Below are 21,607 nucleotides of genomic sequence, written 5' to 3' on the forward strand. Positions count from 1 at the left end.
CAGGTGCCGATCTCGCTTGGCAAGTGTTGGGTGACATTTCTGCCTTTGGGGGAGGCATCAACGGGGCTGGCCGACTGACCCCCTTTCTCCATCTTCCTCCCCAGGTAACAAGCCAGGATAAGGCCCCCACTGTGGTGGCAAAGGTGTTGGAGAAACACAACCAGGACAAGAATCTGGCACATGATTACGAGCTGTTGCAGCTGTTGCCGGATGGCCGAGGTGAGGAAGAGGGGAAGGGCTGTCAGTGGGGCTGGCCTGACTGCCCCACAACGAGGGCCGGGGTGTGTGTGAATGTGTTGTGGCCACTATGGAGCATTTTCTGGAAGTCACCCTGGCCTGGTGGGGTCCCTGCAGATCAGATTCCGGAAAGCGACATCTCTGCACACACAAGACCTGTGTTCAAGTTCAGATTTGAGAGGGGCAGCCTGCTGAGGCCTGGTGTGTGGTGGGGGGAGGGTTGCAGGGTTGGGGTTGCTGGGGAGGCGGGAAGTGGGGTGTCTTCCTCCTTGATCCTCCCTCTCTCTCCCACAGAGCTGGTCTTCCCGCCCATGGCAAACGTCTTCTACGCCAGGAACAGCTTCAGCCTGGACTTCCTGCTCCGGCCCAAGGGCCCACCGAGAAAGACCCCCCCTCCCACAACCCCACTCAGGAGCCCCCGAGCCAGGGAGATGGACATCAGTGCCACCTTCCCGAAGATCAAGGCCACTGGCCGCAGGATTGCCCGGGCTCTTTTCTGAGGGGAGGAGCTCTGGAGGGGGGGACCCACACGGCTCTGTTGGGGACCCCCAGACCAAGACTGGAAGTTCCACCCAGGACATGAAGTGGGGGGGGCCTTCAGCAGCACCCCAGGTTGTGCAAGAGTCTCAGAGTCTCCGCTGCCCAGAGGACCCGCAGGAAGGATCGTGGGGCTGAGAGGAGTAGCCCTGGTAAAGGCCCCTCAGGTGGTCTCAGGTGACTGAAGGGTGGGGCGTGGCAACACAGTCCCATAAGTAAGAAGAGTCCTTTAGTACCTCCAACTTTGCCCCCAATGTCCAGTTCCCTTCGGCTGGAGAAAAACTCTCCCAAGAACAGCCTTTAAGTGGAGGAAATTCAGTCCAAAACAAAGTACATGCGAACTGTAACTAAAAATCCACACAAACCACACTGCAGCAATTAACTGGACAGGGCAGGAGAAGGAATTGCAGCCTTGAAAGGCCAACAAACACACACACAGTTGGGAAGATGCCAGGAACCCAGATGACCCTCGACAAACAAAGATAACTCACAATTTGCTTCCAGAAATTTTGCTGTGGGCAAACTCCCTTTTTAAACACTCTGTTCCCAGCTGCAGCTGATGAAGGGAATCAGGGTCCTTTCCTTCCCCGTAAGCCATGCAACTCACATTGCTCCCATCTCTGTTCCTCCCTGCATGGCCTAGAATGAAGAGGGGGTGGGCCTGGGTCTTCCTCTGAATTCCTACTCCCTTGCTCTACCTCTTCCCTGCTCAGCCCAGTCGGACAGTGCCCCTCCCCAGTTTCTTCCCCAGCCAATGGAGCCACACTCCCGCTCCCAGTCAGCTGCTCGGCCTCCCGCTCCAAGTCAGATTCCGACAGAGGCATGATAGCTCTCTTCCCTCTCTCTTTCTTTCTCCTCTTGGTTATGGAGGAATATGCAGCATTCAAGGTATGGGCCAGAGTATTAATTAAAGTATAAATATGGTGGTTATATCGGTACCAGATCCAATTTCTTTTCCACTTTGGTCTTCAGTGGAGACTCTGAGTGCATCTTCTCCGGTCTTTGACAGAAATGATGTCTTCTGAAAAAGAACAGAGAAAAGATTGATCTCAAACTGTGGTTTTCAAAGAGATCTGGTTCGAGGAACTATTATTTGGCCTTTTTTTCAACTGAAAACCATATGTCCAAACACTATGGACATATTTGAAATGTGTGTCTTCTTATTTGGAATTCCCCAAAGCCTGCATTTATCCAGACTTTCCCTTCAATGGGTTCTGGTAAACTTGTAAGTGTTGAATGGAAAAGAAGAAGTCGGTCCGAAATGGAAAAATATTCTATGAAGTGAACAAAGATGTTGACTTGTCTCCATAGAAATGGCTTCCCTGAAGGATTCTGTTTTTCCAGTAGTTGAGAATTGTTGTGATATAACAATACAAATTCCATTCCTGACAAGCATGGAGTAAAGTCCTCCTTCAAATTTTCTCCCATCTGTGTCTGAAGCAAAGACCAATCAAAAGTCCATCTGAAATGGAGAAGGTTGGACAATTCGTGGGTACTGGATCCCTTCTTTGGGTAGCATCCGGTAAAAAAAATAGGAATTGACTTTTATCACTCAGAGCCTCTGAAACAACTTGATAACTGATCTGAAAAAGCAACGAAGAATGCCATATTTAAGGTCCGTTATTAACTTTTAAATAAATCAGCTTTTTATCATGAACATATTAGGATATTATATTCTTGATTATAAATTATTACAGACAGAATATTAGCAAGACCAGATTTAAAAAAATACAATAAAGAAACAAGTAATAAAAATCAGAATAAAGAATGGAAATCATATTTCCTTGTCACAGACCCACATTGCAGATTAGACTGAATTGTTTTGTTCAAATAAAACCATGTTTATGTTAAGTTTAAATTCTGTCCACAGAAGTTATATGTTGTTTCAGTTTAAGGATTTTGATTTTGAAACAGACCTTCATAAGTGTGCAGCAGAAGCCCCCAAGCAATGGGGATGGTGCCATGAGATGATAGGGCTGCTGACCTTTCCCCATCCTCAGTGTCCATCCCATCACTAGACAATATACCTACACTGTCCATGGAGAAAGCAACTCTTGAATTCCATAGAGTGGATATGGTTGAATTTATTTGCATCCTACCAATTCACTCTTTTTACCATAGATAACAGATAATCAGAGTTGGAAGGGACCTTCCTAAGTCCATCCTAATTAACCACCCACCCAAAGCGGGGAGACCTACCCCTAATCCTCTTGGTTGCTCTTCTCTGCACTCTTTCTAGAGTCTCAACATCTTTTTTTATATTGTGGAGACCAAAACTGGATGCGGTATTCCAAGTGTGGCCGTACTAAGGCTTTGTAAAGTGGTACTAACACTTCACGTGATCTTGATCCTATCCCTCTGTTGATGCAGCCTAGGATTGCGTTGGCTTTTTTGGCTGGTGCAGCTCACAGCAGGCTCATATTTTAGGGATCATCCACTAGGACTCCAAGATCCTCTCACAGTTATTGGAACTGAGCTATTCTGTACCTGCACAGTTAGTTTTTCTTGCCTAAGTGTAGGACTTTCCTTTTTGTCTACACTGAATTTCATTTTGTTAAATAGGGCCCAGTGTTCTAGTCTGTCAAGATCCATCTGGATCTTGAGCCTATCTTCTTGGGTGTTAGCTATTCCTGCCAGCTTAGTATCATCTGCAAATTTGGAAACTTCCCCTTCTATTCCCTCATCGAAGTCGTTAATGAAGATATTGAAGAGTCCTGGGCCTAAGACAGAACCTTGTGGCACCCCACTGCTTACTGCTTACTTCCCTCTATGTAGGCATAGTACCATTAAGACTACTTGTTGAGTACAGTTTGTCAGCTAGTTGCGAATCCATCTGGTGGTGATGCTGTCTATCCCACTTTTTTCTAGCTTACCTAAAAGTAGATTGTGGTCTACTTTGTCAAACGCGTCTGCAGTATTTCACTGGCCTACTAATTTAGCCACTTTGTGAAAGAACAAAATAAGTGTCAACTCATAAAATATTTCTGTGGTCTTTTAGAGTTGCCAACAGAAAGGGAGGGAGAAGCAGTGGGCAGCTTGCATTCCATAAATGTTTTCAGAGATAGTTTCTAGGTGACCAAAGTTTCTGTCACGCAAACTTCTAACTGCAGAGTATGATTGATGACTCTTGGCTATGGATGTATCCCATTGGAGAATATGAATCACGATACACCCAGGGGGTGTGGGAAAATCAGGGTCAAGGGTGGCGATGAATGATGTGTCTCAGAGTCAGCTACACCCAGGCAGTGCCACATTTTAACTCCCAATAAATCATTTTGGAGTTTGGCTCGAGACTCATGATTTAAATAGGGTTAATTGTCAAAATCCTGACAGTTAGCCAACTCTCCTAATTCATCACCATTGTCAGGAAGGAGGAGATGTTGGGAAGGAAGGAGGAGGAAGGAAAAGGGGAAAGGAGGGGAAAGAGAAGAGGTGCAGGAGGAAATAGGAAGAAAAGAGGAGGAAGAGAAGAAAAGGAGGAGGAGGAGGAGGAAGAAGAGGAAGGAGAAAGAGAAGGGGTAGAGGAGAAAATAGAAGAGAGGAGGAAGAAGAGGAGGAGAACCAAGGAGGAAGGAGGAGGAAGGGAAAAGGAGAGGGTAGGAGGGGAAAGAGAAGAGGTGGAGGAGGAAATAGGAAGAAAAGGGGAGGAGGAGGAGGAAGGAGGAAGGAGAAGAAAGAGGAAGAGGAGGAAGGAGGAAGGAGAAGAAAGAGGAAGAGGAAGGAGCTGAAGAAAGGAAGGACAAGGAAGGAAGAGCATGATGAAAAAGGAGGAAGGAGGTCCCCAGCACGGAGGGAGCAGGGAATCCTTTTTTAAGCAGCAGGGCCCCAGGCCAGCATGACCCCCCCAGGGCCCTTTCCCTGAACCCAGTGCCAGTCCCCGCTGCCTCACTTCCCTTCCTGTCTCCCGCAGGGCAAGTGGCGCTCTGGATATGTCTCCCCCGTTCTCCCCTGGTGATGGCCTGGCCCCTCTCTCCACCATGGGTTGCGGCTTCATCAAGGGCCACCAGCTTTCGGCCTCCTGCGGCTCCATCTACCCCCAGGCCCCCAACAAGGGGGGCGCCTCCCCCTCGGACTGCTGCATCATCCGGGTCAGCCTGGTGCTGCAGAACAGCACCCTCTACAGGGAGCAGGTGAGCAGGGTGAGCAGGGAGGGGGAGGGGAGGGCTTGGGGGTTTTCACACTTAATGACAGTTACAGCCTCCCCATGGTCACCTGGTCAAAGTTCAGATGTTTGGCAAGTGACTCATCTTTATGACAGTCACAGTATCCCGAATTCATGGTATCCCCTTATGCGATCTCCCAACAAGCAAAAGTCAAGGGTGGAGCCAGACTCAACTTAACAACCAGGTTACTCACTCACCAAATGCAGTGATTCACTTGAGGGACATGGGAAGGAAAGGTGTAAAAATGGGCCGAAATTCACTCATCTCGCTTAGCAACCGGAATTTTGGCCTCGGTTATGATCGTAAGTCAAAGACTACCACTATTTATTAGTTTTATTAAATTGACATACCATCCGTCTCCCTGATAGGGTAGGCAGGTTACAGACGATAAAAAGATAAATAAATAAGCAATTTAAAAAAAACAAACTAAGCAAACCACCATGTTTGTAGTTTACCTCTCTGGGTTTCAATCAATCCTGGCTAAGTTCCAGTTTTTAGCAAGCAGGGTTGAGCTCTTTTCACCGACCAACCGGACCGCCATTCCACTTAGAGGTCCCTGCAAGGGCTGCAGATGCTGAACAAGGCAGACCAAGCATGGGAAGGGTGCTGTTGTGGTTTGCCGGCAGCAGGTGCGGACTGCTGAGGCCTCGGAGAGTGAGGCCTCGGACGAGGGGCCTGCGTGTGCTGCAGGGATGGGGCCAGGACTATCGGAGAGTGGGGTGCTCCCTTCGGAGGTTGTGGAGGCTGGCAGCAGTGACGCAGAAGACCCCGAGGAGCCTGTGCCCAGTGCGCATGTGCGCAGGGCTGCTCAAAGGAAAGAGCAGCTAAAGCAGCAAGGGCAACTCGGGAGTAAGGTTGGAAGGTGATGATGGCCTCTCCCATAAGGGATAAAAGCCAGCCTTCGGGGTTGGCTTCTTTGCAGGAAGCAAAGAAGTTCTTTATGCTCAAAGTCCTCGTCCTCCAGTTTGTTTTTTGGAAACTTCTGGCTTGGGATATTTATCTGCAATTAGTCTTTCGTTCTTGGCAGCCTTTTGCAACCTTGAATCTGGGACAATGAGTTTTGAAAGACTCTTGGCTGTGAATGCACAGAATTCACAGCGTCGCATTAAAAGAGGTTTGCTTTTATACATACTTTGTGTTTGTTTAACAAGGCTTGGGTCAGAACAGGTGCCGATCTCGCTTGGCAAGTGCTGGGTGACATTTCTGCCTTTGGGGGAGGCATCAACGGGTCTGGCCGACTGACCCCCTTTCTCCATCTTCCTCCCCAGGTAACAAGCCAGGATAAGGCCCCCACCGTGGTGGCAAAGGTGCTGGAGAAACACAACCAGGACAAGAATCTGGCACATGACTACGAGCTGGTGCAGCTGTTGCCGGATGGCCGAGGTGAGGAAGAGGGGAAGGGCTGTCGGTGGGGCTGGCCTGACTGCCCCACAACGAGGGCCGGGGTGTGTGTGTGAATGTGTTTTGGCCACTATGGAGCATTTTCTGGAAGTCACCCTGGCATGCTGGGGTCCCTGCAGATCTGATTCCGGAAAGCGACATCTCTGCACACACAAGACCTGTGTTCAAGTTCAGATTTGAGAGGGGCAGCCTGCTGAGGCCTGGTGTGTGGTGGGGGGAGGGTTGCAGGGGTGGGGTTGCTGGGGAGGAGGGAAGTGGGGTGTCTTCCTCCTTGATCCTCCCTCTCTCTCCCGCAGAGCTGATCTTCCCCCCCATGGCAAACGTCTTCTATGCCAGGAATGGCTTCAGCCTGGACTTCCTGCTCCGGCCCAAGGGCTCACCGAGGAAGACCCCCCCTCCCACCCCCCCACCCAGGAGCCCCCGAGCCAGGGAGATGGACATCAGCGCCACCTTCCCGAAGATCAAGGCCACTGGCCGCAGGATTGCCCGGGCTCTTTTCTGAGGGGGAGGAGCTCTGGAGGGGGGGACCCACACGGCTCTGTTGGGGACCCCCAGGCCAAGACTGGGAGCTCCACCCAGGACATGAAGTGGGGGGGGGGCTTCAGCAGCACCCCAGGTTGTGCAAGAGTCTCGGAGTCTCCGCTGCCCAGAGGACCCGAAGGCAGGAAGGATCGTGGGGCTGAGAGGAGTAGCCCTGGTAAAGGTCCCTCAGGTGGTCTCAGGTGACTGAAGGGTGGGGCGTGGCAACACAGTCCCATAAGTAAGAAGAGTCCTTTAGTACCTCCAACTTTGCCCCCAATGTCCAGTTCCCTTCGGCTGGAGAAAAAACTCTCCCAAGAACAGCCTTTAAGTGGAGGAAATTCAGTCCAAAACAAAGTACGTGCAAACTGTAACTAAAAATCCACACAAACCACACTGCAGCAATTAACTGGACAGGGCAGGAGAAGGAATTGCAGCCTTGAAAGGCCAACAAACACACACACAGTTGGGAAGATGCCAGGAACCCAGATGAGCCTTGACAAACAAAGATAACTCACGATTTGCTTCCAGAAACTTTGCTGTGCGCAAACTCCCTTTTTAAACACTGTGTTCCCAGCTGCAGCTGATGAAGGGAATCAGGGCCCTTTCCTCCCCCCGTAAGCCATGCAACTCACATTGCTCCCTTCTCTGTTCCTCCCTGCATGCCCTAGAATGAAGAGGGGGTGGGCCTGGGTCTTCCTCCGAATTCCCACTCCCTTGCTCTACCTCTCCCCTGCTCAGCCCAGTCGGACTGTGCCCCTCCCCAGTTTCTTCCCCAGCCAATGGAGCCACACTCCCGCTCCCAGTCAGCTGCTCGGCCTCCCACTCCGAGTCAGATTCCGACAGGGGCATGATAGCTTTCTTTGCTGCTTCTCCAAGGACAGTCTCTCCTGTAAGTGTGTGTGTGTGTACACCTGCACTCCTGTTCAGCAGAGCCTTTGCTGAGATACAAATATGGGGGAGGTGGCTGAGTTTATTCCCCCCCATCCCCCTTGATGGCTTCTCTGCCCTCCCAGAGTCTGTGAAAGGGCCCATTTTCTGGTCCTCCTTCCCCAAGTGGTGGGAGCTGGGTTGTTTTTTGGGGGGAGGGGGGTTTCATAAAGGTTGTGGGTGAAGCTGCTGACCAGGGTGGGTCATCTCCCAAGAAGGGGGTGTCCCAGGCTGGCTGGAGATCCCTGGATCCTCTGGGATCTTCCTGGATCCGGTGGCCTTGGCTTAGGGCAAGAGGGATTTCAGGTGGAGGGTCGCAGGCGTTGCTGTGAATGGGGGAGGGGGCTCTGCTGAGCAGGAGAGATTGGTGGGGACCTCTGGGGAGACAGGCAAGCCTGGGCCAGACTAGATGGCCTCTACCTCCCCCCCTCAAAAGGAAGCCGGTGAGTCCCAGCAGGAGAAAGTCCAGCCGCGATTCTTCTCACCCACCGGCCAGGTTGAGTCTCCGTCTTTCGAAAGATGGCAGGAAAAGCCAGAAATTCATCAGCTGCAGAAAAAAACCAAATCCTTTTGCATCCGATACCCGGATTAACTCATGAGGGCTTGGAGGGAGGAAGATGAGGAGGAAGATGAGAATATGAAATAAAATCTCTGGTATAAATCTTTGTGGAGAATCAATGGGGAGAAAAGGACCCCTTTCAGCCCCTCCCCCCAGGAAGGCCCACACTGCAGGGGGTCAGTTGATGGGCAGGGACCGGAGGGAGGCTGGGAGGGGCCAGGTGATGCTAGGTTGGACTAGATGACCTAAAAGGTCCCTTCCAACTCTGATTCTCTGCTACTAATCTATATTCTGATGCCTCCCCATCTCCTCTCCTGGGGCTTCCAAGGGGGGGTCCGAGTTCGGCCTTGGGGCTGCAAAGGGGGGCTCGACAAGAGGGAAATTGACCCTAATTGACTTAATTAGGGAGTTAATCAAGAGGGGAGCCCTCCCTCCCTTTGTCCTGCAGAGGCTTCGCATTAACCGGGAATTATGTGGAGGCGACAAGGGGAGGCAGCAAAGGAGCAGCGGAATATCGCCCGGAGCCTGCGCCAAAGGACCCGGCGGTGGCTCTTCTGCCTGGAGACGGATGACGCTCCAAAGGCTCGCTTTTTCATTGGGTAGGACGGATATTTCACTTTCTGGAAGTCAGAAATAGAATTCCGCCACTCTGCCCCTCCCCCATCTTGGTCTCCCCTCCCCCTCCCCCCCACTTTCCCCTCCCTCTCGCTCTCTTCTCTCCCCTTCACTCTCCTTCCCCCCTCTTCTCTGCCCCTCCCCCTCCCTCTTCCCCCTCGGTCCCTCCCCACTCCCTCCTGTATTTAGAGGAGGGGGCAAGGACCAGGGAAGGTGAGACCCCTTTGTTGCCCCCCTTTAGGGTTTCCACTCTACTCTAACTTTGTCCCCTCCCTCTGGACAAGGGGAATTGGGTTCCCATGAGGTCTTCCAAACGGCAGGAGCTGAGAAAGGGGGGAGGGGGAGAGTTTCAAGGAGATGACCAGGCAAGGCTGAAAGAGGAAAAAGAGGGAAGGGAATCTTTTGAGGGAGGTGAGTTCGAAGAGGGCCTGAAGCTTCGCCCTCCTTGTCTTGGAGGAGTTTCAACCTCTGCAGCACCTCCGATGCTTCCTGGTGGCCTCCCATCCTCAGGCTAAGCAGGCTGGTCCCTCTCAGCCAGCGGAGGCCACAGGAGGCTGGGCAGCTGCCGGCTGTTGAGGGCGGAAGATGAAAGATCAGCTGATGGTTGGTGATGCCAGATCAGGCCAGGGCTCAGAGCCCCAACCCTCCCCCAGCTGCAGCAGGCAGGCATCCCACAGGGCGCCTATCCTGGGATGGCCTGGATCCCTCACTTTCCCCCTGTCCCACAATTGTGTCTTTGGACACAGCCAGTCACACAATATGGGCCCAGATCCATCGCTCTCCTGGTCAAAGCAGAACTTCTACGCTATTCACGTTTCCCCTCCCCCACAAGATTGTGATTTCCTCTGTGTTCTTCCTGACACACACACACATACACACACACACACTCACAGAGCAGCACTTCTTCCTCCAACCCCATCAGCTGCAGAGGCCCTTGGATTCCACTTCCCCAGTCTGAAGCTTTGGGCTCCTCCGAAGCAGAACTGAGCAACTGGCCAGGATCCAGCAGGCAACAAGCCAGGATTCCTCACCAGGGCAGCTCAGGGATTGTCCTCCTCCACCCCATGGCTGAGTCTCCAGGTGGCGCAGCCACAAGGTCCCCTGGCTCACCGGAAGTTTCCCAGGACTTTTTCATTCCTCCCCACATGAAAGAGGAAAAAGGGATAAGAAGAATCTGTGGAGGTCATTATTTCTGGAAGCCCCTCAGTCGCCTCTTTGAAAGCTGCTCCTGGGAAACAGCCAACCACCCTTGCTTGATTCTCTCAAAATTCACTGGTTCAGTTCCCCTGAGCAATGAAGCATCTATCACCAACAATGCCTTTTCTTTGTTAAGGAAACCTGATTTTTTTTTTCATCATTGATACATTTGGTGTTGTCCCTTCTCCAAGTTCTTGCACGCTGTCTTCCAAGGGGAGATTTTTGCCAACAGGAGCCCAAATCTTCCCCGTGTTTGAGAGACTTTCTCCAACGACACAAAGATTCTTCCTGTGGTGGCCCCAAGACCCCAGATGAGGAATTGGGAGGGGGAAATTCTGCCCTTAGAGATCTAGCTGGAGTCCTGCAGAGCCAGTCTGGATGACCTCTGGAGGGGGCAAGGCTCAATTGGAGGGCTACCTAAGGGCATCTAGAGATGTTGGGGAGAAGGGAGGGGTCTTCCACTCAGGGCTGCCCCATTGAACCCCCTCCCTCTTTCCCGCAGAGCTGGTCTTCCCCTCCATGGCAAATGTCTTCTACACCAGGAAAGGCTTCAGGTGGATTTATTGGAGATCATCTAGTCCAACCCCCTGCTTGGGCCTACACCATTTAGGTCTACTCTATACCATTTGAATCTGAACCCAAAAGAGGGAAAGAGCGGGGTGTGGGGTGCCAAAATGGGGCAGGATCTTCCTCCAGTTGTGAGGGAGAGAAATGGTTGATATGGCCGGGTCAATGTAGGGGGGTCTCAGGTGCCCCCCAATGGCTCCCCACAAACGTTCAGGGAAGACCCTGCCTGCTGGCATTGTGCTCCTCCAAAGGGGGCTTGAGGGGAAGCAGAGCAAGGAGGCCTCTGAGCAGGAGGGGGTCCTTCCCCTCCCCGGATCTGCCCACCATCCTCCCGAACCAGTTCTGTCTTCGGACCCCCAAAGGAGCTGGGATCCAGAGGCAGCAGAGGGAGGAGCCTCCTGTGGGGGCGGCAAAGAGGAAGGAAGGAGTCCAGGGTTTACTGCTTCTAAAGTTTATTCTTTCATAGCAAAGCGAAGGGAAGGGAAGTGATTCATAAGAAGAATAATGTAGATGAAGCTGCTGTGGGTTCAAAGCCAGGAGAGATGAAGGGGCTAGAGGGACAGGTCGGCCCAGCATCCCAGGGGACAGTCTAGATGGTCTCCACCCCTCCCTCGCAAGAAAGGGAGGCCCCCAAAGGAAGCTACCATCCTCCTCCTCCCCCCAACCTGCCACCTTCAGCCTCCATTTCTCAGAGGTTGCAAACAGGACAAAGAATCATCAGCTACTAAAGAAAAAAATATCCTTTGCATCAGAGAGCAGGATTAATCCATGAGGGCTGCAGGAAAAGAGACAGGGAAGAAAATTAGAATAGAAAGAGACATTTTTTGTGTAAATAACATTTTTTTTCTTCCCTTTCAACCCGTCAACCCCAAGGCAGGCCCACACTGCAGGGGGGGTGATTGACAGGCAGGGACAAATAGCGGGAGAATCTGCCCATTTCAGGGAGGAAAAGGCTGGGAAGGACCAGGGATTCCTCCCCATTTCATCTCCAGGGGATTCTGGGATTCTCCCTATTTGTCTTAATTAGAGGGTTAATCAAGAGGAGAGACCCCCCAACCCTCCCCCCTGCAGACATTTCCTATGAGCAAACGACATGGGGCCAGGATGGGGGTTGAAGAAAAGGGAGGAGACTGGGGGTCACTTGGCCAGAAATTGTGTGAATTCCCACAAGGAGAAGCGGGGTCAGGAAGAACAGCCTGTCAAGGTTCTGACTAGTGAACCCAAATGAGTCTCCATGGAGAGCCAAGAAGGATCATCTGGGACTGGGGGGAGGGGAGGAAGGGGTCCAGTTCACAGTGGAGTTTTGGAGGGAGTTCATGAAGGTGATAGGGTCATCATTCTCAAGGGCTTAGCTCCACCCTCCATCCGAGTATGGACGGAGCTGCAGAACGAGCTAACGCTATTATAGAACAATACCTGAGATGCTGTGTTAATTATCAGCAATCTAGCTGGGAAGATCTCCTGCCATTTGCTGAAGTGGCCCAAAATACCACAGTGCATATTAACATGGGACTCACCCCTTTTAAAATAGCCACAGGGGTGGAATTTGTCCCCATGCCTGAATCCCCTCAGGAACCCCCCTCCACAGTAAGCCTAAAAGGATGGGTGGGTTGCTTACAAACTATTGGGGGGGGGGAGAAATGTAAACCTGGGATCCTCCTTCCCTTCCCTTTTGCAATTTCCCAAAACTTGGAAAAATTCTGCGCAAGATTTTAGCGTTTCTGTGTACTTTTCTTTTTGATTGCAATATTTTTTCTGATCTCTGTAAGGAAAAGCTGCCCAAAATTCAAAAATTTGCTATATCCACAGAAAGGAGATATTTAAAAAAAAATATTTAAAAAAACACCTATAACTTGTAGGAGAGGCTGAGATGAGGGAGGAAGAGGAGAAACTCACCTGCAGGAGGTTGGATGGGAGTGGCTGGAAGGAGAAAAAGAGCCAATCAGGACCCTTCATGGGCTGGAGGACTCAGGGGGTCCCCCTCCCCACTGATAGCCCATAATAGGTTGGACGATCTTCCCTTATAGCCCCCTTGAGGAACAGAAGTTCCCAAAACTATTCCTCAAGGAGACCCTCTTGGCCACCTGCTGAGCTTGATGAGAGTCCTCCCCTAGATGGTCCCCTCCCCACAACCTCTCCTCCAGCCCCCAGACTCACCTTTCTTGCTCTTCAGGTAGGAGAAGAGCCCCACAGCCAGGAAGGCCGCTCCAATCACGGCCCCCATGATCCCTGTCCAGAGTTTGCTCCTGGCAGAGCTGGAGGAACGGGGCTCTGGGGAAGGAGAAGGAGCCTCACCTGAGCAGGATGATCAGGCCCCCCGTCCCCCAGGAAGGTTCATTCCGGCTCCCCCCACAGGGAGGTTCTCTCCCCCTTCTCAGGGCAGGAGGGGAGGGACGGGAGGGGCTTACCCCACTGGACGGTGATGGGGGCCTCCAGGCTGACATGCCCCACTTGGCAAGTGTAGACATCCCCCCGCTGGGGCTGGGTCTCCAGCATCACCTGGAGCTGGTAGGTCCAGTCTCCATTCTGGAGCTCCTCCCCGAAGGCCACGCCCTCCTCCTCCAGCTTCCCGTTCTTCAGCCACTGGATCTCGATCTCCAAGGGGTAAAAGCCCGTGGCGGTGCAGAGGAGGATGGTGTTGGGGGAAGCGGGATCCATCTTGGTGGGGGAGATGGTGACGGTGGGCTTGGCTGGAGGGAAGGAAGAGAAGGAGGCACATGAGAGGCACAGGAGGGACCAGAACAGGAGACCAAGTTGGTTAGTTCAGGCCAGGATCCCTTTTCACTCCTGAAAATATTCTGTGTTTTGAGTCATCTTCCAAAGTAAATTGCAGCAAGAAATTAAAAGGGATCCTGAAAGAGGGAAAAAAGTGAAATCCTTCCTGATTGGGATCAGCTGCAGTCTCCAAAAAGGAAGAATTCCCCAAATAGGCAAATCCGACAGGGATAAACGCGAGAAACGCCCAGAGGTGAAAGGAACCTTCTGCCAGATGTGGTGGAGATGGAAAGAAATAACGCAGAAGACGGGGAGGACAAACACAGCAGGATTCGGAGGATTCTTGGGGTCTCATGGAAAATGGAACCACACTTTTAATCAGGTATAATACGACGTTTGTTTGTTTGTTTGTTTGTTTAGTACATTTAGTTATTTATTAAATTAATTTGCCAAAGTGGCCAACTAACCCAAAGATTTACAGACCCTCTCCTAGCCGTGACTGCCACCTGCTCTTCGGGAGTCCTGGAGAATCTCCAGAACTGGGAACTGAATATACAGAATATGGAGGAAAAATCAGAAATGAAGAAGAAGAAGAAGAAAAAGAAGAAGAAGAAGAAGAAGAAGAAGAAGAAGAAGAAGAAGAAGAAGAGAGAGAGAAGAAGAAGAAGAAGAGAGAGAAGAAGAAGAAGAAGAAGAAGAAGAAGAAGAAGAAGAAGAAGAAGAAGAAGAAGAAGAAGAAGAAGAAGAAGAAGAAGAAGAAGAAGAGAAGAAGAAGAAGAAGAAGAAGAAGAAGAAGAAAGGACAAAGATGTGGGAGGAGTTAGAAGAAAGAGAAAGCAGTGAAATGGATCAAAAGGAACAACAAATAACACAAGAAGAAAAAAAAGCTGAATATGAGATATTAATGATGGATATAATAAATAAGAGAGGGGATATTGAGACTGGAATGCTGATAAATGAAATGGTTACGGAGATACACAGTGGAGATCTAAGAGGGAGGGGGGAAACTTTGAGAAATGGGAGAGAAAATATCAGAAAATGATGGTAAATGGAGGAAGGATTAAGGGAAAAAGCCAAAGGATGATAGAAAATGATAAACAAGCAAAGAAACAATGAATTAATATAAAAGAAAGATTTAGAGACAATAGTTAGAAGTGGAAAAAGACCTGGTATTTATATTAGAGGATCCATTGGAGTCAACACCTAAACTGATAGAAAAGATAGAAGAGTATGAGAAAGTAGCAGGTTTGAAAAAAAATAAAGATAAAACAAAGATTTTAGCAAAGAACATGTTAGTAAGACGAAAGAAAGAATTGGAAGTTTTGGGGATCCAGGTCACAAACAAGGTTGAGTATTTAGGGATACATATAACACCAAGATGTAGCACACTTAAGGAGGATAATTATCTCAAACTTAAACAACAGATTGCAACAGACTTGATAAAATGGGAAAATTTACAATCACTGATTGGGAGAATATCTACAATTAAGATGAATGTATTGCCCAGAATCTTATACTTATTCCAGACAATTCCAATCAGAATAGGGAAAGAATTTTTGAAGATTTAAACAAAATAGTGCTAAAATACAGTAAAGAATAAAACTTAAATTGCTACAAGATGCAAGAATAAGAGGAGGATTTGCTTTGCCCAATTGGGAATTATACTACCAAGCGACGAATCTGATGTGGGAAAAGGAGTGGATAACACTAAGGAATACTAGACTTTTGAATTTAGAAGGACATGACTTGCCGCTAGGGTGGCATGCCTTCCTCTGGTATAAGGGAACTAAAACGCAGGGGTATTTTAGAAGAAATTATATTCGAGAAGCATTGTTTCTAAACTGGGAGAAGATAAAAAAGCAATATTATTTAAAAATTCCACTATAGTTATCTACTATTGAAGCTTTTTCCTATCCAATAATATATAAAAAGGAACAAACAGATATGGTGAGATATTGAATGAAAAGGGTGAACTTAAATCTATGCAAGCGTTGGAAGAACAAGGTGTAAAAATGAATTGGTTTTCATATTTGCAAATACAATCTAGATTTGATAAAGATGTTAAAACAGAAGGTATCTATGATAACTTGACTGATTTAGATAAAATTTTGACAGGTACTGATGAAAAAGTAATCAAAAAACTTTATGGACATTTGCTAGAGTTTAAATTAGAGGAAGAACAAGTAAAAGAAACAATGATTGCGTGGGGGAAAAATTCGGATATGGGATTGACTTAGATAAATGGCAAAAATTGTGGTCTCAAAATTATAAAATGACAATGTCAACTGCATATAAAGAAAATTTATATAAGATGTTTTACAGGTGGCACTTACCCCGACGAGAATTGCAAGGATGTTCAAGAATAAATCGGATAAATGTTGGTAATGTCATCAGATACCTGGTTCATATTACCACATGTGGTGGACATGCTCAGATGCAAAAAGATATTGAACTACAATCCACACATGGTTGGAAAAAATGACAAAACAGCACATAGACTTTAAACCTGAGATATTTTTATTGGGAATTATACCGGAAATATATTGTAAAGAATTGAAATATTTGATTGTCAATGTTTTAACAGCGGCTAGAATTGTATTTGCTAAGAATTGGAAAAATGAAAAATACCTATGCAGGAGGAAATTATTAAGAAAATCATGGACTGTGCGAAATGAGTAAATTGACATTTGAAATTAGAGAACAAGAGGATAAACAATTTTATATGATGTGGGATTTATTTTATCAATGGTTAGATAAAAAGACATGGTAAAGAAATAGATTAGTAAGCCTTACAATAAAAGTCAACAGATTGATATAGAATACAATATAAAATATATAACCATTGGATGAATGTATAGATTAAATCATAATGAAAATTAGAATATCTCATATAAAATGATGGAAAAATAGTCAAATGAATGTTTAATAATTGATATTATATAAGCATAAGCTAGATCGATAAGGTGAGAATTTATATAACTTGTGAGTAATGGTAAAAACAGGATAGCACAAAAGATTGTAACCAACTGACACACTGTATGTATATAATTGAAAGAGGGTTTTATGTTTTTATGTTTTGTTCGTATGTTTGTTGTAAAAATAAAAACTTTGTTTAAAAAAAAAGGAACAAAATAGAAAAAAATTAAAAAGAAGTGGAAAAGAGGAGACTCAGATGATGAGGTATATTTGTAGTAAAACATATATAATCGATTTTGAGAGATGGGATTAAGAATTAGAATAAAAGGAATTATTTAAATGTAATAGATATGAAAATAAGAACTTATAATAGATTAATTAAGATAGACAAATGCTTATGTAAAATCTAAATGATTAGGGGATAAAATATGGAAAAAAAATTTTTATGGAGCCTGACAGAGAATAGATATAACCATGTAGTAGTATAATATTTTTAATGAATTATATATGTGCTGTCCAGCCAGTGTAGGGGAATTGGATAGCTAGGTAGCAATTGTGAGCTGTCCCCTTAAGGGAATGCATCATGGTAAATGTAGTTAAAGGTATCCTGGGAAATGTAGTCCATATCACCTGACCACATCTGTAATCCTGATTGGTCACTAAATTGACCCTCGATGGGTTGGGGGAGTTTTCCTCACTTTTGCCTGAACTCCCTAACTCATGGCAGTTGCTTTCTATCGTTAGGAGATGGGTTAGGAGATAACCAGCTTTTATTACAAGGCAGATATGCAAAGGATTGGTCATTAAAGAAGAACTTCGTCACAAATGTGATTTATGAGGATACCTGATGAACCAATAAACGTACTTTGTGATGGACGTCTTGTTGGGTTTATCTATCTGCATCTGCACAGCTTAAAAATCCACTACTGTGCAGAAGACAGAAAAATATATTTTATATATATATATATATATATAATAATATATATATATAATAATTACATACATATAATACATACATAATATATATATATATATATATATATATATATATATATATATATATATATATATATATATGGTAATGAGGTCATAATGTTACAAGTTTGGTATTATTGGCTAAAAGAAAAGTTATTTGAGTAAAAATGAGATGTTAGAGGGAAGGGAATATATAGAAAATAAAATATATGCAACAGTGGCAAGTGTAATAATGGGGGGACATAATAGGAGATAATATAAATTAAGATGAAATTTTGAATGCTTAATGAATGGTATGAAACTGTAACATGCTGAGCACAAGAATGATTAGTATATCTTTCATGAAATATTCTATTATCTACTTGTATAAGGTAATGAAGATATATTGCTATAAGTTTGACAATATTGGCTAAAAGATAATAAGATGGAAAATTTATTTCTAAAAATGAGGTGTAAACATGTTGAAAATATGATCAAGGAAGATAGAGAAATTTTTAATGAATTAATCAATTAAATATTCTGTTATATCTGTGATATTTGTATAAGGTAATGAGGATATATTGCTGTAGATATGACAATATTGGTTAAAAGAAAATAACATGGAAAATGTATTTATCTAAAAATGAGAAGTGTAAACATGTTGAAAATATGATTAAGGAAGATAGATAAAGTTTTAATGAATTAAATATTCTGTTATATCTGTTATATTTGTATAAGGTAATGAGGATATAGTGGTGTAAATATGACCATATTGGCTAAAAGAAAATAAGATACAAAATGTATTTTGGAATAGCTATAAATTAAGGTGAAATATTGAATGATAAATGAAATGATATGAATAGATTGAAGATTGAACTGTAAACATGTTGAATATATGACTGAGGAAGATAGAAAATGAACAAAAATAAAAAGGCTGATATGAAGTAATTTATGAGAATTTGAAGAAGAAAATATGACAATAGATAATGATGTGATGTTAGAAAGTTGTATTTGTGGTTATGGACAGGCTTGATTTAAAGTGTAAAACACCAGGAACCACACTGTCCTTGCAAAGGTGTATTTAAATGATTAAAAAATAAAAGACTTTTTGCAAGAAATAATAGAGTGAGAGGGAGGGGCTTCTGGATGGAAAGAGGGAGGGAAACAGGCGGTTCCTGAAGAGGATAAAAAGGAATCAGGGAGAGAAAGAAACAGATGAATATCCAGGCAATCCTTGAGTTCTGACCACGATTGAGCCCAGAATCTCTGTTGTTAAGTGAGGCGTTTGTTCCATGAGGTTTGCCTCATTTTGTGACCTTTGTGGCCCCTGTCGTTAAGTGAATCAGTGCAGTTGTTAAATGAGTAAGACGGTTGTTAAGTGAACCTGGCTTCCCTGTGGAAGGTCGCAAAAGCGGTTCCGAGGACCCCGGGTCACTGTGACCGTCACAAGTACAAATCAGTGGCCAAACACCTGGATTTGGCTCAGGGGACCCTGGGGAGGCTGCAATGGTCATAAGTGTGAAACAAGGTCAGAAGTCATTGCTTTCACTGCCCTTGTCACTTCAAACGGTCACTAAGTGAACTCTTGTAAGTGGAGGACTCCCTGGATTGAGAAGTAGGGAGGGACAGAGAGAGAGACCTGGCTGGATTTCCCTCCCCCCCAAAGAAGAAAATCATAGATTTGGGTGGATTTCCTGGGGGGATCAAAGGGATCCCAGATCCCGGACAGGAGGAGAGTTTGGATCCGGGGGAGAAGAGGGAGATTCCGGAGCTCTGAGAGGGCAGAAGGAAGAAGGAGGCGGAACCGTCACCCGGGAGGAGAATCCCCAGTGGATGCCAGGAAAGGAAAGGGGGGTCCCGGCCTCCCCCTCCCAGGGAAGAAGAGACCCTCCCCCCCCAGGACTCACCTCTCCGGCCAACCACGCGCTCCTCCCTCTTGGCCGCCTCGTAGTTGTACACCCCGTAGTTGTGTCGGCAGAAGGAATCCACAGCGGCCTTCTGGTACTGCATCCACTGCTCATCGCTGTTCCACTTGTCCGCATCCGCCTTCCCAAACGCCGTGACGGCCACGTGTTTCCCGAGGTCGCTGTCGAAGCGGACAAACTCCTGCCGGTCGTAGAAGTCCCTGATCCAGGTACCGCACCCGCTGCGTCCCGTTGAGGAAGAGGCACTCGGCCTTCCTCTGGTACAGGAAATGGGCTGCCAGGGGAGGAGGAGGAGGAGGAGGAGGAGGCCGTCAGGAGGGACTCCAGGGCCCATCGCTCCCAGCCGCTAGTAGAGGAGGAGGAGGAGGGTCCCACCAGGAAGGGGGAGGGTGGGGGACCTTCCTTTGAGAGACTGGGAGACGCCCTGGAGGAGGGAGGGGGACTCTCTCACTCTGGGGAGGCAGACTGGGGGAAAGGGAAGGAGGGGAGGAGGGCCTCCTTAAGGGACCCCCTCCATCCCTTCGGGGGGAGGGCAGGCAGAAGCTCCACTGGTCGAGCAGATCTTCTCTCTGCAGGGAACGTTGGATCTCCAGGGGAGGAAGGGTGGGGGAGGGCTGGAGGGAAGGGAATATCCACACCTCCTGCTCTCTCTTCCCTTGGGGGGGGGCGGGGAATGAGGGGAGGGGGCACAAGGAGGACATCTAGACTCACACTTCTGAGGTCTCCCAGCCCTTCAACCCCCCCTTCCCTGGATTCCCCCCCTCAAGTTTTCTTCTTCCCCAAATCTTCAGCCCATTTCCCTTCCTTTGGGTGACTGTCGGGGATCCCACCTATTTCCTTTCCCCCTCCCCAAAAAGACCCCCTGCAGCCCCCCAAGAGCTAAAGGGGGAGCCACTTTCGGAGGAGCAACTCAGAGCCCCCCCTCCCTCCGTTCCCCCCTCCCCCTCCAGGTCCCGATAGAGCCAGTGGGGGATGATGGGGGTGGGGGGTTCTTGGTCCCCTCCCCAAATTCAGAGCCTCCCCCAGAAGGGACCGAAGCTCCCCTCTTGCCTGACCTCCAAAGCCTCAAATCTGAGATTCAGAAGAAAAAGCGAAGTTTCTGCAGAAGCCAAAATTCTTTGGCTCTTTTTCCTTCTGGGGCTTCAGGGCTGAAAATGCCTCAGTTTCCCTCTTTCGCTTTCGCTTTTCCTTCCCTGCCTCTTTCCAGGCAGCCCACTCCGACCCAGACAATGGGGGGGGAGAGGGGCCCGGCTTCGACACCCACCTCGGCTACAATCGGGGAACAAGGGAGGGGTCCCTCTCCGTCCTCCTGGGGGGGGGGGGCAATACGGGTAGGGAAGGGAAGGAGACCACGCAGAGATCGAGGCTGTTGGAGGCTCTGGAGACCCATCAGCTTCCTTCCCCCCTCCGGGGGTCCTTCCCAGCCCCTCCTCCCCCGCCCAGCCCCCTCCTTACCGGGGGTCTCCTTCCCCCCTTCGCTTCCGGGGATCCGGCCCAGCGCCCCCACCAGCAGCACCAGGGGGAGCCCAGCCAAAGCCATGGATGCCGCCCCACAAGCGCCCGCAAAGAGAGGCGAGAAGGACGCGGAGGCTCCCGGCCCCCCAGGAGGAATCGGAGGGTCTGAACTGGGGAAGGCGGAGTTTTCCCCTCACTTCGGAACTGGGAGCGTCCAGGAAGAGCAGGAGGACCAATGAGAATCCTCCCTTCTTGCAGCGTCATCGGTCTCCGGGCAGAGTCTCCCTTGACTGCAGCCGATGCAGGAGATAGTTCGGCGCAGAGAGAGAAGCGGAGAAAGTGGGAGGGGGGATTTTTTCAGTCTTGGGGGGCTGCATTCATCTCGGGGGTCTTTCCTGCCAGCTCCATGCAGGAGGGGCTGGGGGGAAGGAGGGCTTCGGTGGGGAGAGGGCCGACGGGGAGAGGGAGGCTCAAAGGGACCTTAGAGATCTTCTAGTCCGACCCCCTGGCCGAGGCAGGAGGAGCCCTTATCCCACCCCGGACAAACGGCCGTCCAGCCTCTTCTGGAAATCCCTCCTGATCCCTTCCAGGTCGGATCCCCCTCGGAGGCTTCGGACAATCCCATTTCCCTCCCAGGGGGATCCCCCTTCTCCGGGCTTCTGTCAGCTGAGCGGCCATCCCTGGAGTTCCCAGCCAGTAGGAAAAGTGGGATCCCCTCGAGAAGGAAGGGAGGGAGGGGGACCTTCCTTTGAGATACCGATGGGAGGCGCCCCCTGGAGGAGGAAGGGGGGACTGTCTCAGTCTCATCGGGAGGCAAACTTGCTGGAGGGGGAGGGGGAAGGAAGGTGGGGGAGGGGAGGTGCCTCCTCCATCCTCCTTGGGTGGAAAAAGGCCATATGCACCCCCACTCTCTCTTCC

At 48.5% G+C, this 21,607-nt stretch overlaps 3 protein-coding genes and 1 long non-coding RNA gene across 6 annotated transcripts in view; 3 read left to right on the plus strand and 1 right to left on the minus strand.

Moving 5' to 3' along the window:
* Nucleotides 1-8,448, plus strand: part of LOC148131780 (uncharacterized) — a 43,414-nt gene extending 34,966 nt beyond the window's left edge. Inside the window, exon 2 of the long non-coding RNA XR_015747166.1 lies at nucleotides 7,830-8,448. This is a non-coding gene — a long non-coding RNA (uncharacterized LOC148131780). The remainder of the gene's footprint in view (nucleotides 1-7,829) is intronic.
* Nucleotides 1-8,448, plus strand: part of LOC148131781 (ral guanine nucleotide dissociation stimulator-like 2) — a 31,031-nt gene extending 22,583 nt beyond the window's left edge. The window contains exons 3-4 of the mRNA XM_087958839.1: nucleotides 6,206-6,320; nucleotides 6,635-8,448. Coding sequence (XP_087814965.1) covers nucleotides 6,206-6,320; nucleotides 6,635-6,840 — 321 coding nt within the window. The 3' untranslated portion in view covers nucleotides 6,841-8,448. The remainder of the gene's footprint in view (nucleotides 1-6,205; nucleotides 6,321-6,634) is intronic.
* The window catches only part of LOC113432426 (rano class II histocompatibility antigen, A beta chain-like), a 404,516-nt gene that overhangs the window by 110,125 nt on the left and 272,784 nt on the right, over nucleotides 1-21,607 (plus strand). The window lies entirely within an intron of this gene.
* LOC113431455 (H-2 class II histocompatibility antigen, E-S beta chain-like) lies at nucleotides 11,161-21,260 on the minus strand. 2 transcript variants are annotated; one of them, XM_087953531.1, is made up of 6 exons: nucleotides 20,690-21,260; nucleotides 19,217-19,508; nucleotides 13,134-13,415; nucleotides 12,883-12,996; nucleotides 12,622-12,645; nucleotides 11,161-11,500 (listed from the first exon to the last, which is right to left on the minus strand). In XM_087953531.1, the coding sequence occupies exons 1-6, from the start codon at nucleotides 20,951-20,953 to the stop codon at nucleotides 11,487-11,489; spliced, it is 990 nt and encodes a 329-aa protein (XP_087809657.1). In that variant the 5' UTR covers nucleotides 20,954-21,260; the 3' UTR covers nucleotides 11,161-11,486. The 2 variants fall into 2 exon arrangements, with proteins under 2 accessions (XP_087809657.1, XP_087809658.1); XM_087953532.1 differs by lacking the exon at nucleotides 12,622-12,645 and having other exon boundaries at nucleotides 20,690-20,958.

Source organism: Notechis scutatus, chromosome 2 (assembly GCF_049901735.1).
Source record: "Notechis scutatus isolate UNSWTSFEM ecotype Mainland chromosome 2, rNotScu1.2, whole genome shotgun sequence".
Taxonomy (NCBI): domain Eukaryota; kingdom Metazoa; phylum Chordata; class Lepidosauria; order Squamata; family Elapidae; genus Notechis; species Notechis scutatus.